The sequence below is a fragment of the Echiichthys vipera genome (genome assembly GCF_963691815.1).
Source record: "Echiichthys vipera genome assembly, chromosome: 8".
In the NCBI taxonomy this organism is placed as follows: Eukaryota; Metazoa; Chordata; class Actinopteri; order Perciformes; family Trachinidae; genus Echiichthys; species Echiichthys vipera.
Genome location: NC_139833.1, coordinates 14,457,924 through 14,483,441, shown reverse-complemented (window position 1 = coordinate 14,483,441; position 25,518 = coordinate 14,457,924). Strand labels below are relative to the sequence as shown.

Here is a 25,518-nt window from a genome sequence, read left to right as displayed (position 1 = left end):
TATAAAAACATTACAATACAAATCGTGCATTCAGATTATTACCTGAGTATAAGATTTTGTGCTGCCTATTAAGTAATCATTAAGTACGTTATAAAATATGCTTAAAAAGAGAGCTCAATAATTTATAGTTAAAATGGTTAAACAGTAACCAAAGCTATTTTTGTACCTCAAAGTTGTACTTTGTACTTCTTCTTAACAACAGCTTGAGGACAGGGAAATGATAACAGTCAACCATGATGTCTGTTTTTATGGAGATATTCTTTATTGCCTTAGCTTAAAACAACTTTACACTTTATCATCGTGCTTTGAGGAGATAAATATCACACGTACTATTGTAGCCTACTACATATGAAAAAATAAGATGGTCCTCACTAGCAACAGGAGAAAAACATTGTGTCCTTTTTATTTATAACAAGCTGCCCCAGTACATCACTACACATTATTATATTTTAATCTGTTGTACTCTAGTCCCTTTTGAAACCGCAAGTTAAATGTACACTTAACAGTCTGTTACATGATAATAATGTTTGAATAAACAACACGGCACTAACCTAAAGACAATCAGAAATGCCAATAAATTAACTGTAAAGAACTTAGATAAAAAGCTTTATTCAGAACATAAGGCCCTTTCATATGTGGATAATCACTCTAAAAGAGCAATCACCGTCTCTGGCGTCCCTTAACTATTAAAAATGTTCCAACTGTGACTCCCAACAAGCCCAGAGTCAGGCCCACTCCACAGTAAACATCTGCTCCAAGACTCTGATGATGAAATTCAGGTTCTGCGGAGGAATGTCAGAAAATATTTAACAACAAATCAATGTATTATTTCCATATTGAAGTGGCTTCGTAAGATAAAACAATCACCCCAGATCCTTGTTTTAGGCCTGTCCAGGGCTGCATGCTCCACGGTACAGCTGTAAATGTCCCCCTCCCTCGGTGTGAATGTCAGGGTTGAGAACTGGTGGAAGGTTTGATCTTTATTTGGATAATATCGACTGAGTGACACCCCCTCCGACACCGGGCGATCATTTCTGGTCCAGCTGACTTTGATATCAGGTGGGTAGAAATGATTGACAAAGCAGATAAGGCTGTTTTCAACCCCCAGCTGAACTTCTTCTGAAGGGTAGAGGATGCTCTCAGGAGGGTCTTTAGTGGGTGAGAGAATTAAAAACCCCTCATAAGCATTTAATAAAATACGTCTCTACAGAAAGAAAGGTTGAGGTTAACTTACCTGTATTTTCTGATGGATTTTTCAACTCTGCTTTCGCGAGTGATATTATTGCTGTACATGCGCGCTTGCCTTTCTTGGCATTGGAAAATAAATGTATATTATCAAATATTTTACTTGGGTCATCCACAATCACTCTGGGCACAGAGTAAACAACCTCCTGTTTGTCAAAATCTGCATATAAAACCTCGTCTGCATCAAACTCGTACTGTACTTCAGTCGTCCCATTGTCAAAGCAGGCCACGACATAGAGAATTTCATGGGCAACTGAAAAATAATCAAATGAAAAGGAACATTTTATTAACCTATAACAACAATTATCTTTCAGGCATTTGTGTTCTCTTAGTCATATTAGTAATGAAATTTGAAACATTCTTACTTTGTGAGGAGGCACAGCTGATCATCAGGATAATGAGAGCAGAGAACTTCATGTCGGCGCTGCAGGACTTCATTATTGGAGCCTCTCAGTCTGAGCAAATACTTTTACAGCCTATCTTTTGCCAATCTGTCCTTCACAAGTAATCACATGACCACACATGCAAAAAAAAAGAAACTGGAGGAAGAGTGGTGAACAATCATGGACCTGCATCGGTGTACCTACCGTTTATCAAAAACATCAGACTGAGAAATGTAAACGTGAACTTCCCTGTTATGTTGATGTTGAGAGGAAACAGAGGTCTGACCCGTTTGACAGGAAGGAGATTCTCTATATTTGGCAACGCTTGTGGGATTGCAGTGTAAACTGTGCAGATATTTATTCTTGAAACCAGAAAATTTACTTAGATTAATTAATGAAATCCCATAATCTACTGCATTGATTCCCAACCCTTCAGGCTTTAAAGTTACTCAAATCACGAATGCATGTTATGCAATCTGTGATGACAAGTTGTGTGTGTGTGTGTGTGTGTGTGTGTGAGTGTAACTTTTTTTATTTCCTCATAAGAAAGTCCCCATGTTGAACTGCAAGTGGTGCTGGAGGTCTGTCTCTGAGGAAGAGTCTGCCTCTGGGTTTTTCTCTGGAGCATGTTAGTAACTACAGACTCAGGAAAGTCACATGACTTTTGGGTCGTTCAGAAACAACAAAAGTAGAAAAGGAAGTGAAAGGGTTTTCGAGCATTTTCAATTCACATCAGTGATGAAGTAAATCCAGGACTTATTTAATATAGTCTTTTTACAAACTGGTAAACTATAAAACATTAACATTTGTCATTATATGTTGTATATGATGTGTATCCTTACGTGTGTGTGTTTTTAACTTTGCTTGTGTAACTTTTAGTAAAGGCCTAACCAGGGACAGAGGTTGCAAATTAGTCTCAACTTAAAAACATGTATGCATGGCATCTATTTTATGTTTTATATGAAAAAATGTACAATGTATTTGTCCCTGCTCAATAAACTTCTAATCTAAACCAGGAGTTGGGGGAATTAACTTTATTGCTTAAACAAGTTTGATATGATGCCATTTCTTCCATCATGGCCAAAGTCCAAAATTAGGAGAATGGCATTCTTTGTTAATACTAAAAAATGGATGGAATTGAGTGAGTTATCGGACAAATCAAAAATATAACAGAATACATAGGCTACAATAAATAATATCATCAGTTAAACAATTGCAGTGGAGGGTGAAAAAATAAATAAAACTACTTGAGTTTAATTAATTTTATTATCTTATTGGTGGTTAAGAAAATGAAAAAAGCTGTTTGTGATTCATGCAGATTTATAATTCTTCGGTTTGCTATCTTTATATTATTAATATTAATATTTATTTATGAATTTGGTTATATTTTTGAGAAGAATGGCCCTCAAGAGCTTTCAGAAACTTCCTGTTGTTTGGCCTGCAGGTGGAGGACGTCTTTAAAGGTCTTGTTTTGTCAGAACAGTAGTTAAACACCCAAATTAGTCGTGCATTGCCAGACCTACCTCTTCACAGCACCGGAAAAAAATCTGGTTGTGTGAGTTATCATTCGTTATAGGGGGGAAAATGCTCTGGCTTGTTTGTATTTCATCAAACCGACTACAATTGTCCATGCAGATGCAGTCAGACTCAATTACCCAATTGAGTCTGACTGCATCCAATTGAGTCTGACCCAATTATATATATATATATATATATATGTTACAGATTTTCTTTTTTTTCAAATTGCTAATATTCACATTTGTAACCAAAGGGGGATGCAGAACCTGTGTTTTTTGATGGATTTACATAGGTTACAATAAATATTATCATTTGTTAAAAAATTGAAAAACGAAAAAAAGCTGTTTGTTATTTGTACAGATGTATAATTCTTCTGTTTGCTATTTTGTTCAGTAATAGTTATATTATTTATTGATGAATTTAGTTGTATTTTTGAGAAAAGTGACCCACAAAAGCTTTCAGAAACTCCCCGTTGTTTGGCCTGCAGGGGGCGCTGGAGGTCCGCAGACGTGTAACGGTGCTGCGTGTGTTCGAAGCCGCCTGTTGGTGCTGTTCTGGGGGCATGTGGCTCGGAGGAATAGGGGCCGGTCTTCTTCCTCTCTGACCCGGTGAAAAAAACCCGACCGAGCGGCACACACAAGGGCCGGGGGGATGCAGCACAACGGAACAGAGGAAACACGGTTTACTGATGCTGCTGGACATGGAGTGCCGCCTCCTTTGTGGAATAACCCGAGTGTACGCTGGTGTGGCCGGTCAGTGAGGATTTAAATAAAAACATTTGGCTCCTACTTTTGCTTTTAACCGTTGATACACATCTGCAATGATGCGGGCGGCGGACTGGAGACGAACCGCTCTACTTTGCCTTTTGGGATACCTTGTCTCCAGAGCTGTCGCCAAAACATTACCGGAGGCCACAGCAACGGAAGGTAAAAAGTGTTTTAAATATTTATCCTTTAAAAAAGAATAAATTAGCTGTCTGTTTGGTGGCTAATGGTAGCCAACTCTGATGCTGATGTGACCTAAAGTTAGCATTAGCATGTTAGCTGCTGGCAGAAAGAGAGAGAGCACGAAAACTTCCCTGACATATTTGTTATCCAGCCTGGTTTTATGTCCCTGGATACCATTTAAAATCATTTTAAGACAGTGTTTCTTCATTGCAATGTAGTCACATCTGTTTAAAATACTTTTCAAGTGTTAGTGACTGAAATTATGTTTTAATATTGTCATAATATTGCAGTAAAAGGAGTCCAGCTGCTGTGATTTGTCATATTTTAGCTTTTCAGAAAACACACACACTCACTCTTATCTAAGAAGGGGTGGCTATGATTGCACCATCATGTGCACCTCTTCTAGTCTAAAGGGGCTTTTTTGTGGAAGGAAGTTGCTGTTTTACTGTTTCTGTGCTTTTAACCAGAAGGTCCTGGTTCCAGTCAATGGCAGCAGCAACCATCTGCCTTGTTTAGGTGTCAAACAGCAAGTAGATGAATACCAACAAGATGGAAGTTTATACTTGGCATTTGAACTAGATTTGTTTTCTTGATTATTCAAGTGATAAGTTTGTCTGTAAAATTTCAGAAAATAGTGGGACATCACTTTTTCCCAGACCAATCTTCATCTTCTTGCTTGTTTTGTCCATGTTTAGGTCATTTTTTTAAAGCAAGATTGCCAAAGCCTCTCTGGTTCTAGCTCTTGTAGTGTGAGGATTGGATAAAAAGTGAAAGTTTGATTAATTTTATAATGAAAAGAAACATCCCTACCTCAAGAGCCAGGCCAATATTACCTGCCAATATTGGCCAATCAAACACACATGTATCTGTATCAGCATATATGTTTTTTGCTGTTATTTATTACAGAAGACATAATGCAGAAAAAGATGCTGTGAATCACAATTATCTGTTGGCAGACATTCAAAGCTGCCCTGTCAAAGTAACTACCAAAGTGAAGATGCATCTGTTGAATCTGTCACTTTTATCTTTCGCTTGCATGCATAAGCACACACACATCACAGTCATCTGATGTTACTCACATTTTTTATCTGACTAACATTCGGTCCTCTCACTACAACTGGGTTTATGGTACAAGTATGAATGTAAATATACAGTAACTAATGCTGTAAATCAGTCCGGGTGTTTGTTTTTATTTATATTTTATAATCTTACGACTAGTGCAGGACTTAAGCTCTGCTTTAAGGCTTGTCATCAGGTATTTTCCGCATCACGGCAACAACAAGATCTGATAAAGAACAAGGTATAGTCTGTCCTGGCCTGTCTTTGCTCTCTGTTTTCCCTTTCTTTCTCACTCTGTTGCTCTGGTGTTCACTTTGCCTCAGATTGACCTTCAGTTATCCCTCGGGGGGTTGGAGGGAGGTTATGTTCAGGTCGATACTGAGGACTTCTCGTGGTCTGTCCAGCAGAAAACATGGATGAGTGCAGCCAGACAGACAATCTACCTGCAGATATAGATCTCACTCACATTACGGCTGCCCATAATAGGCATGGCATTGCATCTCCTGCAATGCTGAAGCTGGACAAGGCCTGCCAGGAAGTAGACCAATCCAATCACATTGTCACCAGCCCGCCATGCTTGATTTTAATCACAAGATGCTGGTGTGAGCACTTACAGCAGATCCACTTTGGGGAAGAAATAACAGGTCATGGGACAGGGGGGGTTTCAACAACCTCCTGATCCAGACAACAGAACAATGTTATATAGTACAGAATGAAGACTGAAATATTTATTGTAGTAAGATGAAGCGTCCGTTTGCGCTCCGGCTTGAGACATGATGATGTAACCTAATTGCTTCATCCACTGCTTAGTTAATGGGATTGGCCATCACTATCTTTCCCTCTTTTAATCCAGATGAGGGAAAATAGCAGGCTGAACACCTATTTATAGCCCCTTTTGTTTATTTATAATGGAAGGGCATCAACAGACAGGAGTATGTTTGTGTATGCTCCACATGTTGCCTGTTGTGGCCGGTTTTACCACCTTTCTCTTTGGCCCTGTTGATGATGACTCATACTTAATTGTATTGAGTTTTTGTGAATTCCTCATTTTGTTCCCATAATTTCATTTTATTTTTTGTGTTTGAAAGGTTATTTACCTGAATGGTAAACACATAGCATAAGTCATTGTGCTTTTCTTTTTGCAGTGGTTGAACAAGTTATCATCTCCAGTCTAGAAACAGCTTAGAGTTAAAGTGACATACAGTACATTGGTGTAGGTTTGAATCTTTAAATCTGGGACTGGGCAGTTTATTTTTTTGGCATTGTTGGGCAAAAAATCCTTAATAATCTTTCATTGTATTATAATTCAAGTGGTCTGAGAGGAAACTAGACCACCTTCTTTTGGCTCTGTTTTCAGACTTTAAGTTTTAGTGCATTACATTCTTTTTGTTGTACACATATAAAATACTATTATAATATTTACTTGTATTATATTTCTTATTGCAAATGTTTCAAGAGCTTTTGCGTTCTTGTCACATGATGTCTGGCTCCTCTCGTACTTAACCATCTGCTCCAGGGAGAGCTAGTGAAAAATAGGCTTGCTTTTACCGTCTCGTCACACTCCTTAAGATTGTGGTTTGTTTATGATTTAATCTTTTCTAACAAACCTGTTCCACATGTTGAGTATGTTCTCCATTAAATAATTTCAGAAAAATAAGAGGGAAATTAAGTTCAAGTAATCAAGAAAGTAATTTAAAAGAGCGCCTGTCAACCCTGAAATGATGAAAAACTGTACAAAACATGATGGAAATATGGCATGTCTGTTTCATGCATGAGATTTTAACCCAAAACTTGTGATAAGTCACAAATTCCAATAAGTGGCAACTGTGTTGTACTAGTTGTTGTCAACAAGCAAGCGCTCCACTCAGCCTCATGTGCAGAAAGCATCTGTTTTCCCCCCTCCTCTGTTTGGAAGAACACCAAACCCCCTCACACACCCAATGGATGCCAGCCATACCGTGCATTTCCAGTTTATCACACCTCACTTTTATGGTGCAGAAATGCTTCACCTCCCCGTAACTTCTGATTAATACCACCAAATGCACATTAATTCAAGCTCTAGTGGGCTAAAAAAAAAAACATCCACGCAGTCATTCAATCTTCCCCTGTTTCTCCTCTCTTTCTACTCGATTCAAACAACCACATCCACCCTGCTGCTTTGGCTTCTGCTGCCTTGGATAATTGGTCTGAGATAGCAGCGTCCGTCAGGCAAAACTCAGTTTGATGCCTTTATCCTCCATATGGTACTCAACACACTCAGATAAGGAGTCAATACAGCGAGGAGGAGTAAAAAAGGTGCTGGTTTAGCTGCAGAATCAAGGTCGTGTGTCATTCTTCAGGCCGAACATCATCTCCTCTCCTGTGTGTCGGAGCAGAGCGGAGACTCCTAGCTTGTTTAACAATGATGTCATCACAGAAGTGATTTATTGGATGAGGATTGGGGAGGGGGACTGTTGCATTTGTCAATCTGGAGTCTCCCAGGGGAGTTCTTTTTAAAGTGAGCACAGCTGGTACCCCTGACAACATATCAGTGGGAGTGGGACGGGAAGTGAGGTCATGATCACACACACCAAACCTTATGCAATGGGGAGTTTCTGTCGGACATCTTTTTGTATTGCAGCCCCTCTAGCTGTCAGTGCAAATATAATAACTGGGAGGAATGAAGTGAAGGGTCAGAAAGCAGCCACAGAGCAGATCTTCACACCAGACCTCTCAGAGTAATGATGTGTGTGGTTTGAAATTGACACGTTGCTCTGCCAAACATCCTAACATCCACCCAGGCAAAGGTATCATTTGGTGCAGCGCTCTGTTTTTTTAGGTGGAGCCTGCTGCACTCGGGCTGAACTCTCACCAGATTTGTCAGAGTGGTTCCTTGCTGACCGCAGGATCCCTGAGTGGGGGGAGGGGGACCAGTCTAGCCAGGAGTATGTATGTGCAGCGTGTGTGTCACAGAGGGTGGGGTTCCAAGAAAGAGTTACGATGAAATTCACAGTTGTAGTTAGTATGGGGGTGGTGGGCATGTTGAGGTGAAGGGAGAAGCAGGGAGAGAAAGCCTTTCAGCCTTAATTGAAAGGTCATCATGGGTCAACCAGCAGCCAGTGATCAAACAGGTTTTAGGTTGTCATGTGTGCAAAGAGAGCGTCGGCTTGTGTGCATGTTAAATTATAGTGTTTTTGTACCAAGTTTGTTTTTATCATACCTTTTGGAGAGGAGACTGAAATTATCTTTTTGTTTTTTGTTCAGCTTGTGACATAATATACCTCACAGTGTTTGTCCTGCCTCTCTGCAGATGAGTAATTATATGTGTGCATACCTTGTTTGGCAGTGGTGGAGAGTTCATTTACTAGTATTGTACTGGATAACATTGAGGTACTTGTCCTTTTACGTGAGTTTTTTAATTTTCTGACACATAATATTTTTATGCCACTACATTTGAGAGGCTTATATTTTACTTTTTACTCCACTACATTCATTTGATAACTTTAGTTGATAACTTTTAGTTTGCAGCTTTAGATATTGAATACGGAAATTGAATCAACAAATAGGTTCTAATAAGATTAATTTGATATACACATTAATGCATCAATAATTAAATCCAGTACACATTCTGAAATGGTCCACAACAAGTTCTGTTATTTTTGGTACTTTAAAGGAGCTCTTTTCGACATGCAGAACATTAATATGGCAGCAGACAAATATTGGCTATGTAAAGATATAGTGGAGTAATGGCGTCCTGTGCAGAAAATGAAGACATCTGATTGTGTGTGTTGTAATCTGAGTTTCTCTGTTGTTTGTCTTGATAGCCGGTCCGGCTGCGTGTTCATGTGAATGCTTGTGCGTATCAGACGCTGAAGGTGACAAAGCTGTGGTATTTGACAAGTTGGGGTCTGTCAGAGCTATGTGGAGGCAATCCCTTTTTTTGCAGTATTTTGAGTACTTTTGTACTTTCAACTTTAATTTGCCGAACATTTTATCTGCAAATCATATTGGCCAAAGACATTTGATGCGGCCAAGGTTTTATTGGACCCATCTTGCACAGTGGTACATAGAGTGAACTGTTATCCTACAGTCTTCAGCACGAGTGTTTATCAATCAACAGGCAGTCTGTGTCAATTATTTTATTCCTCCCCTCCGTTACAGAAGGTGTTTATATGCAGTTGTTTTTTTCCCCCGTGGTTCAAGGCTTCTTTGAGAGACGGAAATGGACTATTGTTTTAGAGAGGAAGTGCCATTGGCAAGAGTCCAGGAAATGGTCAGATGGCTGTCTCTTTGTGATTGGACGGGATGTGGAACGCCATCTCTGTGGATTGAAAGGCAAAGGGCCTGGCACCGTAAACAAACGCAGTTAGAAACAATGACTGTATTTTGGACAGCACTAATTATAACTCCACAGTGTTTTATGTCTCTACATTCCTCGTCCGTGCAATCTCTTCACACCAACGCTCAGTAAACACTCTGTTTGTTCACAGAGGTGACTCTGAAGGTTCACCTGAGCGATGCCAGCACTCACCAGCCCCTGGGAGGAGCCACCGTACAGCTCTTCGCAAACCACACCTCTGTAACCACGGAAACCTCGTCACCTGATGGCAACACCTACCTGCGCTTCCACTACCGCCTTGGGACACCATTGGTCGTCACCGCCACCAAACAGGGATATGTGCCAAACTCTGTGCCCTGGAGTCCCTCCAGATTACCTGGTGTGTGTGTGTGATATGTTGGGACAAATGCAGGAGGGATATTATGCGATAGCCACATTTAGATTGGGAGTGTGGGCTTGCAGGTTATTGATTTCCAAGTGTGCAGCCAGTTAGTGTGAAATAGAAATAGTGTGAGTTTGTTCCAGGTGTGAGAGCTAATGATGAGTGGAGTGCTCCATTACTAATTTATTACAATAGATGCCAAAACCCAGCAAGGGGGCTGCTTAAGCTTCCCTTTCACTAACACACACACTTGCACACAAAGTGTCTGTAAATGTGTGTGGGGGGCAGTGGGAGATGCACTGGGGGGGGGGGCTAACAGAACAGCGGCCAATTGGATTAACACGCTTACCAGCTCTGAACAATGGAGGAGTGAAAGGAAGGAAGGAAGAGGAAAGAAGTGCAGTTTGCTGGGTCAGACTTATGTCCTGCACAACAGACAGGATGAAAGCAGGACTATTAAAAATGTATAAAGATGGTTTAATGACTCGTTACATCTGATAGCAATCAGTAAAGTGGCCAGGTTGATTGCTTAAGTTTGTTTCTTATCTGATTGAGGATTTATTTTGTCCGTTAATGTAGTGTGTCCACTTTGTGGTATTTATTTGTGTTGCAGTATTTTCCTCCATCAGCCTGGACCTGCTACCAGAAAGAGCTGCTACTCTGATGGTGTATGAAGATGTTGTGGAGATTGTGTCAGGTTTACAAGGTAAATGCAATGTGTGACGATTTTTTTTTTTGCCTTTGTGTATTTTGCTCATTGTTTTTAATCGTAACAGTTTTCCAACCCCCCAAAAAAGCCCCCTTTAAAAAGAGCAGATTTGATTAAAACCAGTTTCACAGTTTGTAAAACAGTTTCATCTTCATATCACACAATCTTCCTCTGCAGATAAAGTTGAGCTTGAACTCAATTTCCACCCAGATTTTATGGATCCACACATCTAAAAGTTGTGTCTATTAGCTGCAGGAAGACTTTGAATGTTGCAGCTCACAGTAAATTATGCTTTCTACACAGCTTAATACATAAGTGAGGTGAAAGAAAGTGAAGATAAAACCGTGTGCGTGCGTGCGTGCAAGACAAATACATTGTTAAACTGGAGTCATAAACAGATGTTTAACCAATTTTTTATTACAAAAATAAACACTGACACACCTACCTTTGTATTCAGTGGCCTACTGTTGAGTAAAAATCTACCCTTCTCTGTCCACACACGCACAAATGTAAATCATGAGGCTGTCTTTGTTAGTCAGCCTCTTTGTTAAGGTGTGTGTAATTATATTAGATAAGGCTTTCTCTCTCAGGCAGAATCAATATAAATTCTTTGTCTGCCGGATCTTTTGTGTATCTGTGACTGACAAGGGACTAATTTAACATGTCAGCTGTGCTGTCTGACTAAAAAAAACCTTCACAGACCCATAAATATACAGACACCATTAACATGTAAACCTTGAGTGCACACTGCCCACAGCACGTGCCTGAGTGGAGTGTCTGCCTTCTGTCCGACACACTGTTTGTCACAATGCCGTGAACTTGGGCGCCCAGGGGAGTGATAAACCTTGGCATGTTGCATGAGGAAAGAGAATAAAAGAGGGGGAAGATGAGGAGGAGAAGGATGATACAGTTTGTGCTGGAAAGTAGGGTTGTGGGTGGAGCAGTTGGAGAGAATAGGGGAGAAAGGGGGATGGGCAGAGCGGTGTCCAACAGAAGGAGGAACAGATGAGGTGAGAGGAAAGTGGAGGGAAAAAAGACAAGAAGATTTGACGAAGGGAACACACAAAGAACAGAAACCGGGTCATTTCCTTTCACAAAAACAGAGCCACAGAAGGGAAATAACACTTCATGAACAGAAACATGAAAGTTAAAAGATGCACTCGCCACAGAGTCAAAATCCATGTCGAGTACAACTAGAAACACAGTGAACACTCGTATACAGCTGTGGATCTGTGTCTCACTGCTCAGGAATGTGCACTCGGTACAGTCGGACCACAATGACATCACCTTGCTGAGTCCAGCTACATACTGTTTTCACAGTTTATTCCTCTTTACATATAATTTGTTAATGGCAGGCACAGAATGGATGAGAGGCAGTGATGAAAAGGCAACTATTAATTGTACAGCAAAATATCAGAAAGAAGAATCACACTGGCTGAGAGAAAAAGTCGAGCAAGGCATTATGTCTACTGTATTGATCCGGAGTTGCCTCCATTAAGCCTAATTTGATGGCTAGATTTATAAAAAGGCATTAGGCAAGGATGGGGAGTAGAAAATTGCCTTGTAAAACATCATGAAACAACATCAGTGTGCAAGATGGTGTGTTGCTGCCAGGTGAAAACCTCCTGACTCAGATTTCCCTGTTGAATTTAATTAGGAAAATGAAGTACATATTGTATGAGCGTTTGACTTGTATTGAATATAAATGGGGAACTGGTGATTTCTTTTGAACCCTTGTGTACTTGTGCCAAATGCCATTTATGAGTGGACAGCATTACACAGCCTACTTTGTTCAATCCAAAAATCCAAATAAGAGCCCATGGGACCATTTTCAAGGACATGTTAGCAATAAGCAATCACTAGCTTCATACGTCAAGATGCACTGAAGAGATCTGATCTGTAGTTTTTAATAAAGACAATATTATTATTAGACGTTTTAAAAGACAAAAAGTGACTAATATACGATTTGCAATACGGAGCAAAGTTACATAATGGCTAGGGGTAAAGTTCCGTTTCATAGAGGATCTATGCACAGGAATGATAATAATAATAAGAATATTAATAATAAGAACTACCTAATGCAGTTTTTTATAACGCACAGAAAAACGTTTTGTTTTGGAGCGGTAGTGCACCTTTATGAGAGAGAGGTCCCAAACACTGCGGTCACCAGGACAGTGATAGAAATTTAAGAGACTAAATAGAAAAATAAATGATATTGGGATCCTTTTGGCATGATGGTCGAAGATGCATACCAATTCATTGCAATGGTATTGTTTAATTTCAGACCGATAGATCGCATCTCCCCATGTGTCCTATCTATCTCAACCTTCTCAACAGAAGTAAAGGCACCCAAAATCTTAAAATAGCTATTTGAAACTGGTTGAAAAATGAAACTTTAACAACACTGCATATTCATTCAGCATGTCCATGTTCTGATGTTTCTCCGTCTGTCACTCTTCAAGGTTTGAGGCATCAGCCCATCGTTCATTTCCAGCGCAGAGCCCTGACTCTTCCCTCCAACACATCCTACGCCAACCTAACTGCTCTGCTCACCGTGGCTAGTTCCCCCTCACACATCCAGCACTTCCCACACCTGCAGGTCCTCAGCGGCAATGGCACAGGTAAGTGGCTCGAACTGTAGGATGGTCACATAATCGACCGTAGAAATAGGGCCAAGGAGAGTTGGGCACAGATGACAGAGGAGAAGGATGCAGACAAGGGGGAGGTGGGGAGTGAAGAGAAGAAGCACATCACAGAGACTCTACCCTGTAGAGGCCTCTCTATCTGACCTCCTGAAACACAATAACCCCTGTGTGTGCTCTGTCTAACGCAGGCCTGCACGCTTTCAGGCATCTCATCCACATCTTGATGTGTGTGTGTTGTATGAATTTGTGTGTCCTTCAGCTTGAATACTCCTCAAAAGCCCCCTACCCCCACCCCACAGCATGTATCTTCTCCCTCCTGGCACAACAAGCATACTTGTGCTTTGTAACACTTCCACTGTCTGACTTTCAGCTTTTTCACTCTCCACCCTGTTTCCTTCTTTCCTGCCTTTCCATTCTTTTCTTTCCTGTCTGTCTTTCCCCTGACAACTCTCCTTTATCTACACTTTTTCATGTTCCCCCTGCTGTCTGCTCCTTTCTCTGCTTCCCTTCCTGTGCACCTTACTCCCACTCGCTTTCCTTTCCACTGCATTTTTTCTGTCTTACACTCTACTGCTCTTTCACAGGGACCGAGAAGAGGTTTGAGTTGACTCCTGTGGTGGCCATCTCTGTTCACTTATTGGCCAGCGACGGAGTGGAGCTGCAGGTGAATGAGCCAATCACAGTCTCCGTCCCCCTGCCGGCAGACAGTGGCCTGAAGGAAAATGATCACATCCCCGCTTGGAGATTTGACCCGCGCTTGGGTATGTACTGACAGAAACCCAAAAGCTTTTCTGACTTTCTCATCTACATATCTGTTTGTATCTTCCATTAATAGTGCAGTGCTGTGATATATGATGTAAATGAGGTCTACTTGAACTTCCATGAGTGAATGATGTATGAAATGATCAGAATAGGAGCATTAATACAAACCATGTGCCAGAGCACAACACTCTAGCTGTGTCTGAGTAATGAATGAATTTATTCATAAAAAATGACCAACATGCGGCGCAACATTAATCTGCAAATCAAAACACAAATGCTGCCACACATCACAAGATCGGACCGTGGATGTATAATCTGCTGGAGCTCAGTTAAATCTTGAACTGAGCAAAACAATAGCAAAGAGCTCTGCGGTGCTGGCTCCTACAGCAGAGACCCTTCAAGCTTCACTGGACCCACTGATTTATTTCAGCAGTCTTAAATCTGTGTTGTCAGATGTCCCGCACTGTGACACACCCAGTTCTTCTTGGACATGCGAGCTGAAAGACTTCGATTAGATCATCAGTTGAGTCAGACGGGTCTGCACAACAAAACATCCTTCTCTGTGTACATTAGTCTCACATTGCCAGATCTGCTGTTCATTATGTTTGTGCTCTGTCAGGACCTATTAAAATTCTTCTGGTGAAATGAAATGTGCTGGGTTATTTGATATGGAGCTGAAACATTTAGCAGATTAATCGCTTAGTAGTAAAAGGCATAATCCGCCACCAATTTTATAATCAATAATTTAAGTACTTTTTTTTAAACTGTGGGCAGCAGACAAATAAACTTTAATCACAACTGGGTCATTTTTTAAGATTTTTTTCCCCGGATTTGAGTTTCTTATTGAATATTTTAAGCTTCTTTCCTCCTCTGTCGGTAAACTAAATAGCTTTGAGTTGTAGACAAAACAAGAAGTTCTTAAGAAGTCATCAAAAGCTTTTCGAAAACACTGATCAACATTTTAATCATTTTCTGACACATTGTAGATGAAACAACTAATAATTGACAATGGAAATAATCGTTAGTTGCAGCTCTAGTATTTAAAAATTCAGCAGACACAGAGCAACATTTGCATTCATTAGTAGTTGTTATGTTCACCAGTTTTTAGCTAACTGTGTCTGTATGTTGTTTGATACTGACCAGGTCATTTACAGTGAGATTTTTTTGTTGCTCTCTGTTGCTGAAAATTACGCTATGAGAGCGGAGATAATTAACCGAAATAGTAACATTACCGGCCAGAAAACCAAAACAATGAGCTGAAAGATGCTGAAACTCTCCATAAAGCTGAGGGGAACTGTTGTCAGAGTTACTCCTTTATAAGTTAATATTTGCTGGTTTCTTTACTCTTCTGTGGCGTTAAACTGAATGCCTTTGGGTTCAGCACTGTCAGTTGACGAAATATGCAATTTGAATATGTTAACTTTGTCAAGAACAAATTGTGAAGAACATTTTTAACTATGTCACTTTATTATCTGACATTTCTGCAGATTCATTGAAATTGAAAATAACCGTCAGCTTCAGCTGAAGTTGATCCACTAAGTCATTCTTGTCAAGGGCTTAGTTAAAGTTGTACTCCGTAAGAAATGACATACCTTGTTTCTAGCGGCCTCTTTGGCATTAAGATGTAACTGCAGGCGAGCCATTTCTTTCAGAGCCCTCCATCTTGTCACGTTCATGGCCACTGTATGTTGACTTGTTTTTTTCTCTTTTGTAAACTATTGAAACACATTCACCTCTCTACTTCCAGTCCGTTCCCTATATGTTACCTTCTTGAATCCATACGCACACACATGTTACTATTATGCTTTTGCCCTTACTACAAGCCTGACTCAGAAGTTAGAAGTTCCAGATTTCCGATTACTAATGAACACAACATAGTGACGATCTGGTCCAGCGGATCAACCGCTGTCAGCAACGTCACCAACATGGCAGGTTATTTACATCTAGAGAGGGAATGAAAAGACAGTTAAATAGATGAAAATATTTATAACTTTAATAGACTGTTACATCATTTTGAAACATATTCTCTTTTCATATCCATGTGATACAAATAAAATGAATTCCCTTTTATGTGTCCAACTAGAAGAGAAAGCTGCAAGAAGAAGTAAACAGTTGTTTCCAAATGGACTGAGACGTCCCCCTGCAGTCCGCATGAGATAGGCTGACATGTGTATATATGTATTCTTAATTAAACATGTTTTGATCTGAAAAGACTAGCATTTTGCTAAATCTACCATGAAAATATTCCTGCTAAGCAAGGAACAAGGAAGCATTTTATTGGTTCAATCGCGATGCTTTTAAGGTTCAGTTTAAAGTGCCCAAAGTATCAACATCCAGAGCTTATAAAAGGACTTTGATAAAAGCTGAGAGAGAACACACACACACACACACGCAGCCTACGCACAGCCGTCACAGTGAGTATTTCCACAACAGAAGTTATCCCCGGACCCCTCTCTGGGCTACATCTTGTGTTCCTTAGCAACCCACCAAATAAATAACACAACAGAAAGGCCCGGCTCCTGATTGAGTTTCCTCACTAAGCGCTGAAGTGTGTGTGTGTGTATGTGTGTGTGTGTATGTGGTTATGAAAGTGTTAAACTGAGGATAGAAAACAGCCACAAAGAGAGTCTTTTGAAATCCCTGTGGAGCCTTTTTTAGAGGAACACTTCAGGCCAATGAAAGCTCCCTCACAAAGAAGCTCAGTTTTATTTACAAAGTGCGTGCATAGACGACACACGCACAAAAACCTGTTTGACTTGTGTAACTGACAACTTGGGGCAAAATTATGTCATGTACGAACAGATCAAATTCACCTGTTTATGTGTGTTATTCGTAAACAGACGCACCTTTACCCTGAGAGCAGTTTGATGATGCAAATAAGCTTCTTCAGATGAGCAGACCATGTGAACAAAATAGACCCAATGTCAGCTGTGTTGACTTTGCATGAATGGGCAAGAAGTAATATGCAGGCTCTATTGACATTATAAATGTTTGCATTAGGTTGAAGCAGTTGTAGGAGAGTTCTGCAGTGTATTGTGTTTAAGCGTGGGAACAGAGTCATTAAATGTTGCTATTAAACAGCCCAGTCACATGGAGACAGGACTCCCTTATGGAAACAGACAGAAACAGGGTGAATCCAGGCGTGTGCGTGTGCGTGCGTGCTTGTGCGTGCGTGCGTGCGTGCGTGCGTGCGTGTGTGCGTGTGTGCGTGTGTGTGCGTGTGCGTGTGCGTGTGTGTGTGTGTGTGTGTGTGTGTGCTGAGTCACCTAGCCTCTCTCATTTCTGTGCCTCTGTTTCCTTGTGCCTTTTTCATTCTCTCTCCTTCCATTCCTCCTCTCTGTCCAGTCCTGTTTCCTCTCCCTTTTTTTTTTTTTACTTTCCAAGCTCTTTCTATATTTGTCTTTCCTCAGTGAATATCCCCTCCTTCCCCTTTTTTTTTCCATTTCTTCCCTCCTTGAGATCGATGCAGATTCCTGACCATTTGATGTTGTATAACTGGGAATAAACAAAGAAACAAGAGCCACTCTCACCATGGTAGCCCTGAGACCCAAAGGCGGGGAAGTGTGAAGGCACAACTGAATGTTTCCTCTTGGAACAGATTTACTGTGAACCAATCAATCAGTGACTCTGGCTTTGTTGTGGTTTGTTTGGTACTGGCACTGCTAGAGCTGCTATTGTGCTCCTATTCAAAGAAGGCCCTGGGTAACACTTGACTGAGAATGCTGCCTCCCTGTGGGCGAGTTAAGTACTGCCAAAACACTCTGCTCTGTCACACTACTGAAATTGAATCTGCGTCATAAATAAACCTTAGAAGGTATTGAAAGGTCTGACATTTAATAACAAAAGTAAGAACGTAGTTTATGAAATGTTTTTGCATCTGATTGCTGTTTGTCAGAAGATATTATGAGCTAAAAGTGGGATTGTTTCAGCAGTGGATTGTGCTCGCAGGGGGGCGTTTTGTCAGCATCATCAGACCTGTGGCAAACGTTCACTACTGCTGGTCAATTAAAGCAATCGAATTTGTTAATCCATCCATTTTATGCTTGTTATCCAGGTCGCGTTATTTAAATTAATTTATCCTTAGAAGTTAACGTTATATACTGCTGGCAAATGCTGAAATTATATAATACAAAATAAATTTTGCTGGTTTTCCATCATTGTCACACTGAAACGGGTATTAAATTGCACATATACAGTATTCAAAAGCTCATAGAAAGTCTTAAATGTAACTTGCTGAACCCTGCTGTTACCAAATTTCTTCTTAAACATAAATAACGTAAACGTGAGGGACATCTAAATGTAGCTAAGTAGAGTGGTGCTTTGTCTGTACTGAGTTAATGAGAGCCAGGTGCTGCGGGCATTGTCAGTTGTCACTTTGACGCTAATGCACTCTGTGAACTGGCACACTGGTTCTTCTACGAAATAATTGTTGACAAATTTAATTTCAAACCCTACACTTGTGTGTGTGTGTGTGCACAGGTGCCTGGATAAAGAGCAGTTGGGGTCACGTGCAGCGTGAGGGCAACCAGCTCAGTCTGACCTACATCGCTCCTCAGCTGGGATATTGGGTGGCCGCCATGTCCCCACTACACTCAGGTGAGAGACTGCTTTGACACAGATTATATTTACTGTAAAAAAAAAAACACAAAACATATTTTGTCATGTTGTATACTGTATGTGCTCATAGTCTTTTGGAAAGAGTATAGATATAAGATACACCTTTTATTGACATTTGGAACACAGTACAGTAGAAACAACAGATGAGTATCTGTCAAATACTGAAGAATTTTGCCAACTTTACAAAAAAAACAGTTTTATATCAAAATAATTTTCTTTATGACTTCTTGTCTGTCCAACAGGTCCGGTGTTTGCGGAGGACATCAGCATGTACCACACCGTGTTCCTCTTGGCTATTCTGGGAGGCATGGCTCTCATCCTGCTCTGTCTGCTCTGCCTCCTGTTGTACTACTGCAGGTTTGTGAAAAACTTTCCATGGCAGTATGCCCCATCTTAAAGACAGCTGGAAGTTGACAGATTTGTCTGCAAAAGGAAAGACTTTTTGACAGTGTCAGGAATAAACAATATTATGAGTCAAGTTCTTATGACTGGTTGTGTGGATCATGGGAATGTACAGTAGCTGACTAATTAGCCTTTTTTTTTTCTTGACGTCCAGGTTATACTAAATATTTAATACACATAAGCGCCTGAATCTTTTGTTATGACATTAGTATTGCTTTTATGACACATTTAAAGGTGGAGTCTGTAATTCTAATTTAGTACATATTTTTCTCAAATCTGGCAAATAACTTCCGTGAGCTGTCCATTCTGCGTCTGCACTGGAAAAGAAATACGTTGTTCGTACACAAAATTAACAAAGTTGCTCAGACCGAGCCACACAACATGGTTGTGTAAAGAGAAAGGCAGTGGGAGCGACAAGGATGGTAAATCTGGCACATGCTAATGTTCAAAGGAGTTCAAATATCAACAATCTTTTTCTATAATGGCTCCACATTTAATTCAACATTAACATATAAAAGAGGAGTTTAGGTTTCTTTTGATTGTAATTTATTATTATCAACTATTATTATCAACTAAGAAACTCCCTTTTAGATCTCTTCAGTGTCTATAATGTAATGTTCATCCAATAGAATAGTGTTGTAACACTAACTAAATGAGCCGTTTAAGGGTTCATTATGTTCTTCTGCATTTGGCTCATTCTCTTTGTACCAAAAAAATCTAAATTAATGTGGTTGCAGCAGAAGATGTGTAGTGACTCAAAATGGTTGGTTAATTAAATGTAAACAAAGCAGACTGATACTGCACATGTACTCAGGTACCGGTGCACTCTGGGAATTCTGTTATACAATTTTAAGTGCCTGTTTTATATCTCAGATTATTTTTGTAGGGTAGAAGCATTTAAAGTCAAACAGATTCCTCAGATTTAATCATAATCTCTGCTGTGTCTCTGTGTTGTGCAGGCGTCGCTGTTTGAAGCCTCGAGCGTCTCACCGCAAGCTCACACTGTCCTCTGGTCTGGACGGCAGTAAGAGGGACCAAGCCACCTCTATGTCGCACCTGAACCTCATCAGCAACGAGGTCAGTCTGATTTACAGAAAACGGTTCAATCACTAGTCTACAATGCAATGTTCCAGTAAATATCAGAGGAAGTACTCTTCCTAGCTGAGGGTTGAATCCTTCATCTAACATTCCTGTGGTGGGCAGGAAAAAAAAAATTACTTAAGCTATGAAGAATCAATCAGTGTTGCAAAACTGCTCTCTTATTGTGTCTGTGATACAATGTATTTAATGGATAAGTTTTTATTGCGTTATATCTCACATTGAGTATATTCAAAAGGTTTCTAACACTTAAATGTTTTGTTTTTGTCTTTAGGTTCAGCTGGAACTTGTTTCCACAGCGACTGAGCCCGACATGACCACACCAATGCTGAAGCCTTCTTCATATGAGCACCAAGACAATCACCGTCAACACAGTCTCATCCATCACAGCAAACACAGCCGCTCCTCTCTCGGCAACAACAGTCCCCACGGCTCATCTCTTGGCAATCTGACGCCTCGCAGCAGAGACTATCGGCAGTCTGCGGAGACGTTCCAACTAAAGGCCGCCCTTTCATGTGGAGCAGACAGAGGTTACCGTCAATCATATACCTCTGTCTGCTCATCAAGCAACCCGATTTCAGACACACTGTCCTCAGCCAATCACGGTCAGGTGTTGGCTAATCAGCTGAGCAGTGTCGGGATCGTCGATTGCATCTCCCCTTCCTCTCCTCCTCACTCCCCCAGTAGAGGGGAGGGATGTGAGTGCAGAGCTCCTGACTTCCTTCTGTCCCGCTCTGTGGACCATCTGGAACGTCCCAGTCCCCCGTTGCTCTCCCGGCCGGGCCAGCTGCTCTGCTGCGGCTCAGTGGACCTGCTGAGTGGAGGAGATGGCTACCCGAGGGTGCGACCTACACTGGTGATCCCAGCACACTACATGCGCCTGCCTGGGGAGCACCCTTTGTCCGGTCAGGCCCTCCTGTTACAGACTGACCAGCAGAGTGACTTGGAGACCATCCAGGCTGAGCTCAATGCCTCACATTCCCAGCAGCCCCTGGGGCAAACCGCCACTAACTCTGCCCCACGTTCCACCAAGCAGGGTGACCGAGAACGGCTCGGCCTGCCAGAGTCTATGTCTATCCCAGCAGCGCTTGGGGAAACGGGTCTGGTGGAAATAAACAGTGAGGACACCCTGTTGGCTGAAAAGACTTTAATGGAGCTAAGAGGAGGGAAGCCTCTGCCTCACCCACGGGCCTGGTTTGTCTCCCTTGATGGACGCTCTAACGCTCATATTCGCCACTCCTACATCGATCTCCAGCGGGCGGGGTGCCACAGCAACACGCCAGGTGGAGGAGGTCAGCAAAGTAACGGCAGCCGCGGGAGGCGTGGCAACGATGCCAGTCTGGACTCTGGCGTGGACCTGAACGAGCCGAGAGTGGGCCGCAAGGGGAGAGAAGGAGTGCGGGAGGTAAGAGAGACTGAGAAAGACAGGTCAAAAGGCACAGCACCAGCCATGGCCTACACTCAGCTGGTGTATGTGGATGATCTGGACGGGGGAGGCAGCGAGGAGGAGACGCCCAAATGCAGCCCACAGGACAATAAAACAGGACCCATCCTGTCAGACAAAGCAGAGGGTAAAAGAGGGGATCAGGGGGATGAGGAGGAGAAAAGGGTAGAGGGGATACAAATACAAGAGGAACCCCCCTCACTTTCCTCCTCATCCCCTGCTTCTCCTCCTCCCCTTCCAACACCAGAGGGAGAGACGTTCAGGACTGATCATGCGCTGCTTTCAGTCTCTCCTGATGACGATGCAGCACACGAGGATGGAGAGGAGGAGAAGAAGAGTCCGTGGCAGAAGAGAGAGGAGCGACCCCTGCTGGCCTTTAACCTGAAATGATCCACAAATGACCACTTCAAGGATAGGTTCACATCTTTTCTTCATTGAATACTCACATGCCCATGCATATGTTGAAAGGTCGCTGTAATTGTTCTTCTTGTACATACTGGCGCTTCTTAAAGCGATTTTAATATAAGTATTGGGGAACAAAATTCAGGCTTGGAGGCTTTAGCAGTCTGAGTTAGTCAAATCACGCGGGGATCTCACAAAATTACAGTCTTTTTAGATGGATGGAGAATTGTGTTAATCCCAATTGGAAAATGCAGCATTCCACCAACAAAAAAATAAGTGGTTATAAGTACATTAAGTAATAAAAACAAATATTTAAAATCTTTAAAAAATCTGGTTTACTGCCACAATTTGGTTCAAAGATCGAACTCTTCTTCTTTGAGTTATAGAGTCATACTTTTTTTTTAGATGCAATGTGACTTACACGTCCTGTCATCCTCGTCACTCATGAATAAAGGTCTGTAAATCTGTAAGCCAGAAGAAAAAGATGCTCCTTTTAACTTTTAGCTCCCTTTTAAATTTTAGCTCCTTTTAAACTGCCCAAGAATCATCACATTTTTCAGTTTTCTTCAGTATCAAAGTAATCCAATGATAGTTTTATGTACTTCCGTAGATAAACTGCAAATGTTGCCAAAGCAGAAATGGATTTGTCCCCCATCTCTTACATTGAAATCACCAGCGGAAAGGGATCTGATAGCTACTGTAGTGTAGACAGCAGGAACAGTTTTGTACATATGGGCATGTCGGGTTTTATTTTGAGGTTTTGAGAAAATGTGCACCTATCTTTTCCTCTGCCCAGAACGTAACGTGAAGGATACAACCATTTCAATTGAAGCCCTTTGTTTTTCTTAACAGAGCACTGAGAAAACATTTCAGCACTGGGATACTTTCTAGTCCAGAGCATGAAGGGACAATTCAGATCCTTCACGGACATCCAGATCCCGTTCATCTAATCACCACTGTTGTACTCCACTTTGTCATCCTCACGACACACTACATGAACAGACCCCTTCATCAGGATTGATGAAAACCTCGCCTGAGGGAGACAAATGGATGTCGGAGGCAAGAAATTAGAATATTTTATGCACAACAAATATATGCCTTTTTTTTTATAAATAGCCTTGTAAGCATAAATGAACTCTTGTAGCAACGGAGAATGGGTGGTTCTCGCAAATGAAAGACTTCAGGAGCCTTTTTTTCTCGAGCCATATTGGCCTCAGTCCACCGACTGTAAAGAACACACTACTCTTCTTTAAAGTGATGTTATAACGCTATTTTTTAAGATTGTGGAGCATCTGTGTAAAATACAGCGAGGGATTCTACTATTTTGCCACAGTCTGTTTAAAAGTCTTTCAGCTCATTTCTGCACATCAATCAGCCCTGACATTAACGTGTCTTTAAATGGTTTCGAGTATGTCGCTGGAACTGAATCTAGCGCGTCAGGATGGCTGTATGGGTCCCCCGTGATCTCCACAGGGGACGAGGTGTTTGGACTGAAGAAATTAAAACCACTACCCGCACTGCAACAGATAATGTGACACGCCACTATGTTGGTGGGTAAGGATGTAATACCACTACAAAACTGCAGTTCCACCCAAAACAATTGTAAGATGTGAAGGGTTTTTGTAATTGTTGAACCACTGACTGGCATATTTTTTGCTCTGGAGGCTATGCATCACTTTTATACGGCTGCTTGAGATGCCTTTTTTGTAATTTTAATCACTGATTTTAATTGCCAACATGAAGTATTTTACCCAAAAAATAGGCTATTTTTATTTCTTCAAATATGTTAAGGGCTTTTCTTCTTCACCCGCCTTATTGTTAGTTCAAAAGCAATCACATAACTGTATAAGTTTTGCCTGAAACCAAACTATTTTTGCATGCTGTGTTTCACCTTTATTTGTTTTTAACCATTTCCTCATGTTCCAAGTGCCTTTGAACAACCTGACTCTACATTGAATTTGTGGAACAGATGACCTTATTTATTTCTCACTCTTTGCCTTCAGCTTTTCTCCTCTACCTCAGTCCTCCCTTTCTCACCCACTTGTGAAGGAAAGCATGCAGTAAACTTCCCTCAGCACTAGCTCATTACAAGCTACACTGCAGACATCTGAGCAAATGTCTACCAGCCGCTGCAATCGTAAAATCCTCTACAGTAATCAGCAACGCACCAATCTGTCTTAGAGTAAGCAGTAAAGGATTTACAGAAGTTTTCAGTGTAGCACGCGATAAATAAAGCTAAGTGCAATTGTATGTGAAGCTAAACTGCAGGTCATTTCAGTGCATTTTCTGATTTTGTTAGTAGAGGGTGAATGCTTGTCTTGAATGTGTGTATGTGCACTTGCGTGGCGGCGGTGGTAGTAGTCTTCATGTGCTGGCTGTGAATTTGTGTCCACGTGAGAGCGCTGACAAATCTTCAACATACATCCACTCACGGTTCATATAGTCATAGCAATCATATTGCAGAGTGTGTATAGTTCTTTCCTTTCCTTTCCTGGTCAAAATGATGTGTGAGTTGGTGTTGTGAATGGCCTATTCTCTTTTAGTATCTCACAGCGACCTCCAGTTCTAGGGTGGAGTTGCAGAACAGCATCCTGAGTGTGTAACTTGGTTGCTTGCATTATATTTGAAGCCTATTATTCTGAATAAACAGCCAAACTGGAATGATTTGTGTTTTTTTCTGTGTTTTGTATTATTGAACATCTCATTTGCAGCCTCAGAGTTTTTAATTCTTCAATTTTCCATGTCATGTAAAAGGAATAAGATTGTGTCCTCTTTATTAGAAACGCCGTCCTAAAAGAAGATTCAGTATTGAGTTCTGGCAATATCAAACTTCTCAAACCTTAACGTGTCAATATTTTAGGGAGTGACAGTGATTTTAAAAAGTATTATAAATAAGATTAAGTGTTATTGATGGTGAAATAACTAAATGGTTCATCCGTGTTTTTCATTTTGTCAATTGTCAGATAGTTATATGTAAATTAGATGTCTTAGGTTGTTATCATTATATCAGGTGTATTGTACATATACATTCTGTAATGCTACGATGAGCAAAAAATAATTTACTTGATTGTTATTTTCCCATTATTTAAAAAAATATGTTTGGAATTTGCACCATTAAGATACAATATAACCTAAGACAGGTTTTGAAATAACTGATATTATGAATCTGTCTTATAAATGTGGTTTAAATTGAATTGTTATTGTGCTCACATGCTTCGTATTGCTAAATAAAGCTGTTGAATGACCACAAACGGACACGTAAAAACTGGGATACTGTTAGTGGTGAGAATTATTTTATTTCAAAATTAGATAAAGGTTAAATTTGGCCTGTTTTTCCACATTGAAGTGAAAACCGTGATTTTAAGGCATATATTATAGTAACAGTGATTTTGAGGCATATGAACAAGTGAAATAGGTGAAATAACTAAAAGATTCATCTGTATTCATTTTCTTAATACAGTCAGATGGTTAAATGCAAATTAGAGGCCTCCTTGAAGTAGTTTCTACCACTGTTTGAGTAACTTATATTCCATTGTTTTGTCATTATTCTAGTGTGTGTTTAGTCCACATATACACATATATATACT

The 25,518-nt window shown here is 40.8% G+C and overlaps 2 protein-coding genes across 3 annotated transcripts; one reads left to right on the top strand and one right to left on the bottom strand.

The window, feature by feature from the left end:
• Positions 1 to 255: 255 nt before the first annotated feature.
• Positions 256 to 1,878, bottom strand: LOC310949971 (H-2 class II histocompatibility antigen, A-U alpha chain-like). Its single transcript, XM_083917607.1, has 4 exons — positions 1,611 to 1,878; positions 1,235 to 1,498; positions 868 to 1,149; positions 256 to 782 (listed from the first exon to the last, which is right to left on the bottom strand). Exons 1-4 carry the CDS (start codon positions 1,681 to 1,683, stop codon positions 661 to 663), a joined length of 741 nt encoding a protein of 246 aa, XP_083773733.1. The 5' UTR covers positions 1,684 to 1,878; the 3' UTR covers positions 256 to 660.
• A 1,902-nt stretch (positions 1,879 to 3,780) lies between these two features.
• Positions 3,781 to 24,576, top strand: fam171a1 (family with sequence similarity 171 member A1). 2 transcript variants are annotated; one of them, XM_083918129.1, is made up of 10 exons: positions 3,781 to 4,072; positions 9,622 to 9,849; positions 10,466 to 10,558; positions 13,024 to 13,182; positions 13,791 to 13,967; positions 18,448 to 18,564; positions 18,828 to 18,942; positions 19,947 to 20,064; positions 20,360 to 21,945; positions 22,784 to 24,576. In XM_083918129.1, the coding sequence occupies exons 1-9, from the start codon at positions 3,967 to 3,969 to the stop codon at positions 21,917 to 21,919; spliced, it is 2,673 nt and encodes an 890-aa protein (XP_083774255.1). In that variant the 5' UTR covers positions 3,781 to 3,966; the 3' UTR covers positions 21,920 to 21,945; positions 22,784 to 24,576. The 2 variants fall into 2 exon arrangements, with proteins under 2 accessions (XP_083774255.1, XP_083774254.1); XM_083918128.1 differs by having other exon boundaries at positions 20,360 to 24,576.
• The last annotated feature ends 942 nt before the right edge of the window (positions 24,577 to 25,518 follow it).